The sequence below is a fragment of the Amphiura filiformis genome, chromosome 10 (genome assembly GCF_039555335.1).
Source record: "Amphiura filiformis chromosome 10, Afil_fr2py, whole genome shotgun sequence".
NCBI lineage: Eukaryota > Metazoa > Echinodermata > Ophiuroidea > Amphilepidida > Amphiuridae > Amphiura > Amphiura filiformis.
This window is the reverse complement of record NC_092637.1, coordinates 1,335,705-1,350,670: the sequence shown is the minus strand read 5'-3', so window position 1 is coordinate 1,350,670 and position 14,966 is coordinate 1,335,705. Positions and strand designations below refer to the sequence as shown.

The following is a 14,966-nucleotide window of genomic DNA, read 5'->3' as shown; positions in this document are numbered from 1 at the left end:
CAATGTGTTACAAGACTCAAATCATGGAATTGGGTGATTCTTTCATACATGCTATTTTTCACATGCCCAATAGACACAGAGAATGAATTTGAGTTGTTCTTTCATGCATATGACAGGCCTATGTATAGCAACAATTTCCCATGCTTAACTCAATTTGGCCAAAGTATGGACTTAGGTGGCTTTTGTATTCATATATTCAATTATTAGCCAGGCGATGTCGGTGTTGGCCCCTCTAGGGACCCCAATGATGTATTATGCATTTACAAAGCTGTAAAATAAGTTTCAACTTATGAAACATCTTTTTCAACAAGTTATAATTGAAAGTTTACAAAATAATAAAAATTGAAAAATCTTCAAAAAAAAGGAGGAGGGCGCGGACGAGAAACATGTATTTTTTTTACTCGGCCTTATTATTTCTTAAAATAAAATTGCCTAGTAGGCCTAAATGCCAATCTTTCCCTGAAAAAATATTCACACTTTGCTTTAAAAACAATTCAAACATGCTTTAATCTGAATAATTTTTTCTGTTCATTGCAATAATATACATAAAATATTATTACTGTCTTCACATTATAAAATGTATGGAATATGGTGCAATTAAAATCAGTTAAAAATGTGAAAATATAAAACAACGAAATGCAAGGAACTGAGCTGTGTGAGACAACAAATACGAAAGGGTGTGTGGGGGTGTGTGGACATGTACAGTACAGCCCTATGCTACAGTACACAGTGCTAACTGAATGGAGGAGCCGGCCACAAGGCCGCAGAGCTAATGGTCGCCTAAAAATAAATCTGACCTCGGGGTGTTTTGGAGTCGAATTTCTTGACTGAAATTCGACTCCAAAATTCTTGTGTGGTAAAGCAATTATCCCGTCGGGCGTCGCGTGCCAGCTATTATCAGGGATTATGAAAATTTTATGGGGTCATCGTACAAAAAGCATAGAGACCGACTTGTAATGTAACCATGCCCCTCATAGCAGTCAATATTTGTATACTATTGACTGGTTAAAACGGTTGAAAGGTTATGATGACGAATTTTTTTATGTTCTGGGTTTTTTCTGCTTCGATTTGATAAGTCACTTTCCACGTAATGATATGGCGAATAACGATACATTGTCCCAGTTTGCTGAATTTGGTCGTCTAATAATAATGACAACTAGCTACACATTACCAGATGACAACGGAAATTGTTACCTGCCGCAGTCAATGTTATTCTTTTCAAAGTAACATAATTGGCTAACGAAAGATATTCCTCAATTTAATCATAACAAAGCTATGTCATATCGGTTTTGATTGCACCATTATTCAATTCCGACTATCAATTTTGTCAAAATCAACTCGCAAATGTACCCACAATGGATGATTTTGCAAGTCAATGTAGCCAATAGAAATGGCGATTATATCGGCTGGTTATAATTATTAGAAATGAAGTATGGTTGATTTATTTGGCAGTACGTCGCAAGTGAAAAAAGTGAAATCAAAACGGAAATTCTGACCAAACTATAATATATAGACCTTACAGAGGTGGGAAATATCTTTTTCAGCAAAGTGTATAAGTTTGAAGTGCTAAAAAATTAACTCCGAAAAAAGCCCGTAGCGAGGATTTATTTGGGATGGGGGATGCTGATTTTGAAAAAGGGGACTTTTTTCCCCAAATTTGAACCTTTTTGGAGGGGGGTGGGGATTGAATATATTTGGACACAAAAGGAATAAGAATCCTCCATTTATTTAGAGGGGCGCACCCTCCCCCGCCACGGCTTCGGGCCTGCTCGCGGGCGAACTTAAAGCCTATAAAAATATCACACTAAAAGACTAATTTTTTTTAATGTATATCCAAGCACTATGTTTTTAACTGATATTTCTGAAGTAAAAAAATATTGGTTTATATTTGACCGGGAAAATTAATTTCATAGAAAAAAGGTATATTTCTAAATTGTGCTGATTTTAACATGTATCGATCGACTTTTAGCGCATAACAAAAAAACTTGGTGACCACCGTTCTGACTGTTTAAACATTAAATTGTTGTATTCGTATTACGCGGGCTTTGAATGTCAAAATGTTCCCATGGTGCACTGCATATTTTGTCCTCTCCCTAGCAGCAGCTGGAGGCGTATGGTATTGTGAATAAACTGAATTCTAAAAACGATATAAGAGATTTTACCTGGTGGTGCAGTGTCGCATAGATTGCCTAGGCCGTCACTATCGGTGTCCAACTGATCTTTATTGACCACTTTAACACAATTGTCATAAACATTCAAAATCCCATCATTATCTATATCATCATCACAAGCATCACCGATTCCATCGCCATCTGTGTCGTTTTGATATTCCTGGAATGTGAAAGGGCACGTGTCGTTTGTATTTTTTACTCGGTCGCCGTCGATATCAGTGTCACATGCATCGCCTTCACCGTCGTCATCAGTATCTATTTGGTCATCATTTGGTACTGCTAAACAGTTGTCAAACTCATCCGGTATTGCATCACCATCGTTATCTGCATCACATAGATTACCTAGGCCGTCACTATCGGTGTCCAGCTGATCGTGATTGGCCACTTTTACACAATTATCATACTTATTCTGGATCTCATCTCCATCAATATCATCATCACAATCATCACCGATTCCATCGCTATCTGTGTCGTTTTGATCTTCCTGGGATGTGAAAGGGCACGTGTCGAGGGCATTTTCTACTCGGTCGCCGTCGATATCAGTGTCACATGCATCGCCTTCACCGTCGTCATCAGTATCTATTTGGTCATCATTTGGTACTGCTAAACAGTTGTCAAACTCATCCGGTATTGCATCACCATCGTTATCTGCATCACATAGATTGCCTAGGCCGTCACTATCGGTGTCCAGCTGATCGTGATTGGCCACTTTTACACAATTATCATACTTATTCTGGATCTCATCTCCATCAATATCATCATCACAATCATCACCGATTCCATCGCTATCTGTGTCGTTTTGATCTTCCTGGGATGTGAAAGGGCACGTGTCGAGGGCATTTTCTACTCGGTCGCCGTCGATATCAGTGTCACATGCATCGCCTTCACCGTCGTCATCAGTATCTATTTGGTCATCATTTGGTACTGCTAAACAGTTGTCAAACTCATCCGGTATTGCATCACCATCGTTATCTGCATCACATAGATTACCTAGGCCGTCACTATCGGTGTCCAGCTGATCGTGATTGGCCACTTTTACACAATTATCATACTTATTCTGGATCTCATCTCCATCAATATCATCATCACAATCATCACCGATTCCATCGCTATCTGTGTCGTTTTGATCTTCCTGGGATGTGAAAGGGCACGTGTCGAGGGCATTTCCTACTCGGTCGCCGTCGATATCAGTGTCACATGCATCGCCTTCACCGTCGTCATCAGTATCTATTTGGTCATCATTTGGTACTGCTAAACAGTTGTCAAACTCATCCGGTATTGCATCACCATCGTTATCTGCATCACATAGATTACCTAGGCCGTCACTATCGGTGTCCAGCTGATCATGATTGGCCACTTTTACACAATTATCATACTTATTCTGGATCTCATCACCATCAATATCATCATCACAAGCATCACCGATTCCATCGCTATCTGTGTCGTTTTGATCTTCCTGGGATGTGAAAGGGCACGTGTCGAGGGCATTTTCTACTCGGTCGCCGTCGATATCAGTGTCACATGCATCGCCTTCACCGTCGTCATCAGTATCTATTTGGTCATCATTTGGTACTGCTAAACAGTTGTCAAACTCATCCGGTATTGCATCACCATCGTTATCTGCATCACATAGATTACCTAGGCCGTCACTATCGGTGTCCAGCTGATCATGATTGGCCACTTTTACACAATTATCATACTTATTCTGGATCTCATCTCCATCAATATCATCATCACAAGCATCCCCGATTCCATCGCTATCTGTGTCGTTTTGATCTTCCTGGGATGTGAAAGGGCACGTGTCGAGGGCATTTTCTACTCGGTCGCCGTCGATATCAGTGTCACATGCATCGCCTTCACCGTCGTCATCAGTATCTACTTGGTCATCATTTGGTACTGCTAAACAGTTGTCAAACTCATCCGGTATTGCATCACCATCGTTATCTGCATCACATAGATTACCTAGGCCGTCACTATCGGTGTCCAGCTGATCGTGATTGGCCACTTTACACAATTATCATACTTATTCTGGATCTCATCTCCATCAATATCATCATCACAAGCATCACCGATTCCATCGCTATCTGTGTCGTTTTGATCTTCCTGGGATGTGAAAGGGCACGTGTCGAGGGCATTTTCTACTCGGTCGCCGTCGATATCAGTGTCACATGCATCGCCTTCACCGTCGTCATCAGTATCTATTTGGTCATCATTTGGTACTGCTAAACAGTTGTCAAACTCATCCGGTATTGCATCACCATCGTTATCTGCATCACATAGATTACCTAGGCCGTCACTATCGGTGTCCAGCTGATCATGATTGGCCACTTTTACACAATTATCATACTTATTCTGGATCTCATCTCCATCAATATCATCATCACAAGCATCCCCGATTCCATCGCTATCTGTGTCGGTTTGATTTGCGTTTGATATTAAAGGGCATGTGTCGTTGGCATTTTCTACTCCGTCGCCGTCGATATCAGTGTCACAAGCATCACCCTTACCGTCGCCATTTATATCGCTTTGATCATTATTTAGTTTTGATGGACAATTGTCCTCACCATCTGATATTCCATCACCGTCCATGTCTGAAAATTAAAAAATTAAAAATTGCTTTACAGTTATATTGAAAAGTATGGTATGTTTTAAACACACAAAGAAAGTGTTTGCAGTAATTTTTTTTCATCATGGGGTTTATGTTTCCATATAATCGTAAAATTAAACTAGCAATTAATAACAAAAGAAAGAAATAATGAACAACGAAAATAATGAAGGTAAACAATGGAGATTTGTGATAAGGTAATGCATAGGGTTTAATATTTGCCTAGATAATTCCATTTCTGAGGATTGAGCTTTCGGAACTCAATAATGTGCCATATTCAGAGGAACTAAAGAAAAAGATGATATGCACTACTCAACAGGACATCACTCTATTTTTCTGACAATAGACGTATGTTGGAGGTTTGTTTGAACAAAGCTTATTTAATGTTTGTATAAGAGATATACCTTCAAACTAAATGGACTAACGGTGGAATCTTCCTTTTCCCCACCAGTGGCCGACCTGTTCATGGAGTTCTATGAGCAAGAAGCTCTTCTGACCATCTCTAATCGACCTCGAATTTGGAAACCTTATGTGAACTACACATTCTATATTATCAAATGCGATCACGTATAGTCTTTGCTGACCCACCTCGACAATCTTCGTAAAGGAAGTTATCCAATTCACTTATGAGGAGGAGACCGATGATCAGCTTGCTTTTCTTGACATCCTCGTTAAGAAGCCTGATCTTCTGCTTGATACTACAGGTTGAGAATCTACACTGACCAGTACCTTAACTTTTACTCCTATCGTCCAGAATCCGCCAATCCGAGCTGACAATGTTTCGTCGACCATTGAGGATTAACATTATGAAAAGACTCACATCCAATAAGTTTTGAAGCTAAATAAGTACCCTTCTAAGTTTGTTCATGACTTTACATCCCAACCCCCACGATTGATGAACCTTGGCCTAATGCAACTATCAGCTTGTCATACATAGCTGGGACCTCAGAGCTATACGCAAAGTACTTCAAAAGAAACACCTTCGTGTATGCTGCAAGACGACCATACTCTGAGAAGAAACGTTTATACCTCAAGGACCCTATTGCCAAGGATCTCCAGCCAGGAACAATCTATGACATAACTTGTGAATCTTGTGAACAAGTGCATATTTGTGAAACTGTCAGAACTTTGAAGCAGATACACTGATTCTGGCACTACACCCAAATCAGCAGTCGCTGAACATGTGTGTCAAAACGATGTTTTGGACATGAATACCAAGTGGTCTGAAAGGAAGTTTTTGGAAGCTTGGCATATCCACTCGACTGCAAACAATTTCAATAGGAACAAAGGAATGTAAATTCCTTCTGAATGGCATAGGTTATTTAAAAGTACCCCTGACCAAGTTGCTTAACCCGTTTGTTCTCCATACGGAAAGTTTCCTAATTGACACTTCCTGTCAATCACTTCGACAGTTCCGCGTGCGTATATAAGGCGCATCATCTCGTTTCTTTAGTTGCTCTGAAGATGGTCTCGAGTTTTGAGAGCTAAAACCTCTAAAACGGACTTCTCTAGGTGATGATTAAACCCTACTCGTGTCTACCGCCCTAGAATACCAAGTAATTTCAAATCGAGATACGGTAATGTTTATATATACCTTTCATTTGTATCTCGGCATGCACTATTCGAGGGAGTATATGAAGTAGTCATCAACCTCTAGATTATGGGATGAGGACATGTATCTTTCACTCCAGTGGTCCCCGACCCCTCTGGACAGGACCTCAAATTTATCAAAAGGTAGCATATATATATTCAAATCCAAATCCACCCTATCCCACATACGTAGTTTGCACATTAATGAGTAATCTTGATCAGAAGCTGGGTTCAAAAACCCATGCAAATGAATAGGGATTGGCTCAAATACAACAAAAGAGGCACTATTTTCTATGTAAGTTATTAGAGCCTTTTACATAATGCATGTCCAGTTAAAATGTTGTTGATTGGCTAGTGTCGCCAATTAGCGTGCTGAGTACTTGGACTAACTAAAATCCTTTGCTTTATTATTTCTATTTCCTTAGAAAGGGCCGGGGATGAGGGTGGGGGTGCGGATATCTTTTAATATTGTATGAATTTACTTAATTGCATAATGCAGATTTAGATTTTCACATTAAATATGAATTATAATTATTTCTGGATTATGGTCCTACTAATAATGAGTTTTTGGAAAAAAAACTAATAATGGGCACTATAACGAAAAATGTATAAGGAACCGATGACCTCCTAATTACAATATGGATGCTTTTGGCAGCCATGTTGCAAAAGAGGGTCATCGGTTCCTTGTATAGTTTTTTAATTTGCTTAGTTGTATTTCTCATGCAAGAAAACATATAATTAGACACCAAAATCACCAAAATCGGACGTTGTTTACTATGGTCAGAATTCAAAAAGGTCGTTGACCTATGAACATTTTCCGTCATAGCGCCCTCTTGAAAGGTCTGACACATAACAAACTATACATTTTTGGAATCCTCATGACCACACGAGTAATTTGATATATTACTTAACATAATTGGAGCATTCTGAAAATTTGACCCCCCCCCCCATGTAACCTTGATTGACCACTCCCCGGAATGCCCGGAAGTTTCAGGAGGTGAGCCCAATCTAAATTGATTCAGAATCAATCAAAGATTCCAAAATAACTTTCAAATCTTTGTTCTATGAGTTGGTCACGAACTCTACAGGATGGTCTCCTACTACGAGTGAGGACAAAATAATAATGTTTGTTACACTGAAATGATAAAATACGTTTTATTTACCGTTTATGTGGCACAGGTTACCAGTAAACCCCTCAGGACAGACACACAGATGATCCCCTACACAGACCCCACCATTACCACAACCAGCTCCACAGTCTGTCGCAAATAAAAAGAATTGTTGCAAAACAAATTAATTGTACAGCCATTAAAGGTAATTAAACAATTTCAAAAAGTCCAAAAAGGAACAATAACATAAAGTGCAACTTTAAGGTAAGAAAACAAGCAAGGTACACCAACTTGATGTGGGAAAACACGTAAATTACAGACTAGGCAATATGCAGGGGGGGGACAAAACCAGCAAATGTAGGCATAGGAAGTAGGCAAAGTTCGATAGCCAAAAATTACCAGTTCCAAGGCTCACAAAGGCTAAACCTGCAAAAACAACAAGGATAACCTGGAGCAGACAAACAAAACCAAACAGACAAAAAACAACTGATCTTCGTAAGGAAGAGCCTGATCTTTTGCTCGATATGCTCATTGAAACATGATGTTCAAAATAGATCTAGGGGCCACTACACAGGGTACTTGAGTCCAAATTGGCGGCTTAATTCATAAACAGGTCAGTCCATGCTAATTTAATACACACTGAGTGTACTACACACAAACCTCTTGGATGTTGCTTTACTATTGGTCATGGGTACCATTTGTGCTCCCCAAAGTGAGGTCACAAGAAATAAATCTAATTCCCCTTTTCGCTTATTCCTGTTACTCATTCCTGTTTTTAAAATAGTTTTTTTGTGTGTGATGAAACTGTCTAATTGGACTTTCCCACATTAGGGTCAGTATTCTTTCTGTGCAGTAAATATGTTTTTTCAAATTATCAAGATTAAGGTCAGTCGAATGAGGACAAAATAAATGTTTGTTCCACTGGAATGATAAAATACGTTTCATTTACCGTTTATGTGGCACAGGTTACCAGTAAACCCCTCAGGACAGACACACAGATCATCCCCTACACAGACCCCGCCATTACCACAACCAGCTCCACAGTCTGTCGCAAATAAAAAGAATTGTTGAAAAGGTAATTAAACAATTTCAAAAAGGAACAATAACAGAAAGTGCAACTTTAAGGTACTTTATCTTAATGTATTTATTAACAAGAGTTATCTGGAGCAATATATTTGCTTATAACAACATGAATTAAGATCATCCTGAAATGTAAGCGATTTTGTTGACATACAACAAACATATAACACCTCAAACCCCATGGTTTGTTTGGTGGAACCTCATGCATGATCATAAATGGCTGCCATTGAAAATAACTCCATAAGGAGCTAAACAATAAGTGCTTTATTTAAAATGAATAGTGCTAGTCATAAACATTGTTCAATCTTTCAAGATCAGCACATTATATTTTTCAAAAATTATTATATTTCATCATGACATAAGTTTGGTAACATTAATCACTAGTCATTTTGAGGAAATTTGCTCCAACTCAAAGGTTATCTTTACTACACTGAGCAATAGACTCTGTGTGCATGGAAGCCATGATGAGTAGCATTATCTGAAATGGACATGGTGGTCAGAAGTGCATAATTTGCTCTTTTTTTTAAATGTATATCCAAGCACTATGTTTTTAACTGCCATTTCTGAAGGGAAAAATATTGTTTTATATTTGACCGAGAAAATTACTTTCATAGCAAAAAAGTGTATTTCTAAATTGTGCTGATTTTAACATGTATCGATCGACTTTTAGGGCATAACAAAAGAAATTGGTGACTACCGTTCTAACTGTTTAAACATTAAATTGTTGTATTCGTATTACGCGGGCTTTGAATGTCGAAATGTTCCCATGGTGCACTGCATATTTTGTCCCCTGCCTAGCAGCAGCTGGAGGCGCATGAGATTATGAATAAACTGAATTCTAAAAACGATATAAGAGATTTTACCTGGTGGTGCAGTGTCGCATAGATTGCCTAGGCCGTCACTATCGGTGTCCAACTGATCTTTATTGACCACTTTAACACAATTGTCACACTCATTCAAAATCCCATCATTATCTATATCATCATCACAAGCATCACCGATTCCATCACCATCTGTGTCGTTTTGATATTCCTGGAATGTGAAAGGGCACGTGTCGTTGGCATTTTCTACTCCGTCGCCATCGATATCAGGGTCACATGCATCGCCTTCACCGTCGTCATCGGTGTCTATTTGATCATCATTTGGTACTTCTGGACAGTTGTCAAACTCATCCGCTATTCCATCACCATCGTTATCTGCATCACATAGATTGCCTAGGCCGTCACTATCGGTGTCCTCCTGGTCTTCGTTGGGCACTTTAACACAATTATCACAAATATTCAAAACCCCGTCTCCATCAATATCATCATCACAAGAATCACCGATGCCGTCGCCTTCTGTGTCGATTTGATTTGCGTTTGATGTGGAAGAGCAAGTGTCGTTCATATTTTCTACTCCGTCGCCGTCGATGTCATTGTCACAAGCATCTCCCTCACCGTCGCCATCTATATCGCTTTGATCATCATTTGGTTTTGATGGACAGTTGTCCTCACCATCTGATATTCCATCACCGTCCATGTCTAAAAATTAAAAATTAAATATTGCTTTACAATCATATTGAAAAGTATGGTATGTTTTAAACACACAAAGAAAGTGTGTGCAGTAATTTTTCATCAAGGGTTTAATGTTTCTGTATAATCGTAAAATTTAATGAAGGCGTATCTAACCAGCTAAAACAATAAATAACAAAAGGAATGAACAACGGAAACCGAAAATAATGAAGGTGAACAATGGAGATTTGTGATAAGGTAATGAATAGGGTTTAATAATGGCATAGAGAATTCCATTTCTGAGGATCGAGCTTTCGGAACTCAATAATGTGCCATCTTTAGAGGAACTGAAGAAAAGAGATGATATGCACTACTCAACAGGACATAATGTCTATTTTTCTGAAAATAGACGTATGTTGGAGTTTTGTTTGAACAAAGCTTATTTCATGTTTGAATAAGACATATACCTTCACACTAATGGCCTAACGGTGGGATCTTCCTTTCCCCACCAGTGGCCGACCTGTTCATGGAGTTCTATGAGCAAGAATCTCTTTTGACCATCCCTAATCGACCTCGAATTTGGAAACCTTATGTGAACTACACATTCTGTATTATCAAATGCGATCACGTAGAGTCTTTGCTTACCTACCTCAACAATCTTCGTAAGGAAGTTATCCAGTTCACTTATGAGGAGGTGACCAATGACCAGCTTGCTTTTCTTGACATCCTCGTTAAGAGAAAGTCTGATCTTTTGCTTGCTACTACAGGTTGAAAATCCACACTGAACAGTACCTTAACGTTTACTCCTATCATCCAGAATCCCCCAACCCGAGCTGACAATGTTTCGTCAACCATTGAGGATTAACAACATGAAAAGACTCACATCCAATAAGCTTTGAAGCTAAACAAGTACGCTTCTAAGTTTTTTCATGACTTTACATCCCAACCGCCCACGACTGATGAACCTACGCCTAATGCATCTATATATCAGCTTGCCATATGTAGCTAGGACCTCTAAGTTATACGCAAAGTACTTCAGAAGAAACACCTTCGTGTATACTGCAAGACGAAGGTGTATACTGCAAGACGACAAGGAACGTGTACACTTTAGGGACCCTATTTCCAAGGATCTCCAGCCAGGAACAACCTATTCCATAACTTGTGGATCTTTTGAAAAAGTGTACATTTGTGAAACTGCCAAAACTTTGAAGCTGAGACACTGATTCTGGCACCACACCAAAATCAGCAGTCGCTGAACATTTGTGTCAAAACAATATTTTAAACATGAATACGAAGTGGTCTGATATCCACTCGACTCCAAACAATTTCAATAGGAACAAAGGAGTGTAAATTCCTTCTGAATGGCATAGGTTATTTAAAAGGACCCCTGACCAAGTTAATTAACACCTGTTTGTTCTCCATACGGAAAGTTCCCTTTATGACACGTCCTGTCAATCACTTCGACAGTTCCGCGGGTGTATAAGGCGCGTCATCTCGTTTCTTTAGTTGCTCTGAATATGGTCTCGATAGAGTTTTGAAAGCTCAAACCTCTGAAACGGACTTCGCTAGGTGATGATTAAACCCTACTCGTGTCTACCGACCTAGAATACGAAGTAATTTCAAATCGAGATACGGTAATGTTTATATATACCTTTCACCTGTATCTCGTCATGCACTATTCGAGGGAGTATGAAGTAGTCATCAACCTCGTAAATTATGGGATGAAGACATGTATCTTTCACTCCAGAATTTGTATCTTTCACTCTCAAATTTATCAAAAGGTAGCATATATATATATTCAAATCCAAGTCACCCTATCCCACATACGTAGTTTGCACATTATTGAGTAATCTTGATCAGAATATGGGTTCAAAAACCCATGCAAATGAATAGGGATTGGCTCAAATACAACAAAAGATGGGACTATTTTCTATGTAAGTTATAGGAGCCCCTTTACATAATGCATGTCAAGTTAAAATGTTGTTGATTGGCTAGTGTCGTCAATTAGCGTACTGAGTACTTGGACTAACTAAAATCCTTTGCTTTATTATTTCTACTTCCTTAGAAAGGGCCGGGGATGAGGGTGGGGGTGCGGATATCTTTAAATATTGTATGAATTTACTTAATTGCATAATGCAGATTTAAATTTTCACATTAAATATGAATGATAATTATTTCTGGATTATGGTCCTACTAATAATGAGTTTTTGAAAAAAAAACTAATAATAAAAACTGTAAATGGAAAGAGAAATGCACAGCCGACAGTCAACTTCAGGGGTGGGTCACCCACCTTTACACAGTGTTTTTGTGGGACCTCATAGCACTTCATACACGAATGGCATTTTTAATTCGCGATATAATGCACATTTTATGGCAAATGATTAAAAATTGATATTTTTAAAATTTAACAGTCCTCGAAGTAAATTGTATAAATGTAATGATATGTACTTTTTAAGTGTATGTAGCTGGGATGAAAAGCCGTCCATCATATAAACATTTTGACCTTTCGTATTGAAGATATGGATTTTCCCCAAACACCAAAAAAATTTAGGTGTTTTGGGGAAAAATGTAAATCTTCAATATGAAAGGTCAAACAAAATTTTCAATTGATGATCGGCTTTTCATCACAGCTACATACACTTTAAGTATATCATTAAATTTATAAAGTTTACTTTGAGGACTGTTCAATGACAAAAATCCGAGCCCTAAATAGCATTATTACTGGAAATGACAGATATTCTATTTGGGCACGGTAGCACGGTGTAGTACTCAGGTTTTGTTTTGAATAATCGTACATTGCAGAAAGAGTTAACACTATGAATATAGTCATCAATAATATTGCATAAATAAACTGTGCATGAAAACAAAACTCCCATGAAGTTCAAAAATATATCTAGCAATTTAATAGGGAGACAGGCAGATAATTATTAATATAGGACATGTAAGGTAGGTCTACATTAAAGCAAAGTTTTATTAAGGACAATCATCCTGCTGATCCCAATCAGAACAATAAAAATAATGAGAATACATAAATAATGTAGAACTGTGGAAAGGATGTAACATTCAACATTTAACCTGGTAGTAAGGCCTATAATAAATTAACATAGTTTAAAAGTGTGAAGAAACTGTCTAATTGGACTTTCCCAAATTAGGGTCAGTATCCTTTCTATACAGTAAAGCTATTATTTTTCAGATTATCAAGATTAAGGTCAGTCGATAGTAGAAGACCGTCCTGTAGAGTTTGTGACCAACTCATAGAACAAAGATTTGAAAGTTATTTTGGGATCTTTGATTGATTCTGAATCAATTTAGCTTGGGCTCACCTCCTGAAACTTCCGGGCAGTCAATTTAGCTTGGGCTCAACTCCTGAAACTTCCGGGCATTCCGGGGAGTGGTCAATCAAGGTTACATGGGGGTCAAATTTTCAGAATGCTCCAATTATGTTAAGTAATATATCACATTACTCGTGTGGTCATGAGAACTCCAGAAATGTATAGTTTGTTATGTGTCAGACCTTTCAAGAGGGCACTATAACGAAAAATGTATAAGGAACCTATGACCTCCTAATTACAATATGGAGGCTTTTGGCAGCCATGTTGCAAAAGAGGGTCATCGGTTCCTTGTATAGTTTTTTAATTTGCGTAGTTGTATTTCTCATGCAAGAAAACATATAATTAGACACCAAAATCACCAAAATCGGACGTTGTTTACTATGGTCAGAATTCAAAAAGGTCGTTGACCTATGAACATTTTCCGTCATACCGCCCTCTTGAAAGGTCTGACACATAACAAACTATACATTTTTGGAATCCTTATGACCACACGAGTAATTTGATATATTACTTAATATAATTGGAGCATTCTGAAAATTTGACCCCCATGTAACCTTGATTGACCACTCCCCGGAATGCCCGGAAGTTTCAGGAGTTGAGCCCAAGCTAAATTGATTCAGAATCAATCAAAGATTCCAAAATAACTTTCAAATCTTTGTTCTATGAGTTGGTCACGAACTCTACAGGACGGTCTCCTACTACGAGTGAGGACACTGAAATGATCAAATACGTTTTATTTACCGTTTATGTGGCACAGGTTACCAGTAAACCCCTCAGGACAGACACACAGATGATCCCCTACACAGACCCCACCATTACCACAACCAGCTCCACAGTCTGTCGCAAATAAAAAGAATTGTTGCAAAACAAATTAAATGTACAGCCATTAAATGTAACAATTTCAAAAAGTCAAAAAGGAACAATAACAGAAAGTGCAACTTTAAGGTACTTTATCTTAATGTATTTATTAACAAGAGTTATCTGGAGCAATATATTTGCTTATAACAACATGAAATAAGATCATCCTGAAAATGTAAGCGATTTTGTTGACATACAACAAAAATATAACACCTCAAAACCCATGGTTTGTTTGGTGGAACCTCATGCATGATCCTAGATGGCTGCCATTGAAAATATCTTTAAAGGAGCTAAAGGTCCGGTCACACTATGACGGACGATAACCAACGAAAGGTGACGAACGTGAAAATCACAAAATGTTGACGGCAAAGCGACGACAAAAAGAGGAAAAACAAGTTTCGCTGACGAGTGGGAACGACCTTCAGCGACAACACGGCGGCAAGGGACAAGAGGCTGCTGGGGAAAACGGAGACTAGCGACCAAAACCGGACGTTGTCTGGGCGTCGAGTGACGATGTCTCGACGGAGCCTGACAACAAGCAACGAGGTCAGACGGCTGGCAGCGGGTTTGCTTGCGGGAAGGAACGGCAGCTGACATGACGCGGTGGATTGCGGCGATGATGATGCGGGCACGGTGGCGAAGCGGTACATGCTCTACCTCGCAATCGGAGTGTTGCGAGTACGAGCCCCGGCGGTGCCATCGTGTTGTGCACTTGGGCGCTTCCCCATTTC

General features: G+C 38.8%; 1 protein-coding gene across 1 annotated transcript in view; it reads right to left on the bottom strand.

Moving 5' to 3' along the window:
• LOC140163316 (uncharacterized) overlaps positions 1 to 14,966 on the bottom strand; it is a 49,309-nt gene that overhangs the window by 19,574 nt on the left and 14,769 nt on the right. The window contains exons 3-7 of the mRNA XM_072186715.1: positions 14,119 to 14,214; positions 9,419 to 10,075; positions 8,425 to 8,520; positions 4,241 to 4,762; positions 2,163 to 4,175 (exon numbers count right to left, since the gene is read on the bottom strand). Coding sequence (XP_072042816.1) covers positions 2,163 to 4,175; positions 4,241 to 4,762; positions 8,425 to 8,520; positions 9,419 to 10,075; positions 14,119 to 14,214 — 3,384 coding nt within the window. The remainder of the gene's footprint in view (positions 1 to 2,162; positions 4,176 to 4,240; positions 4,763 to 8,424; positions 8,521 to 9,418; positions 10,076 to 14,118; positions 14,215 to 14,966) is intronic.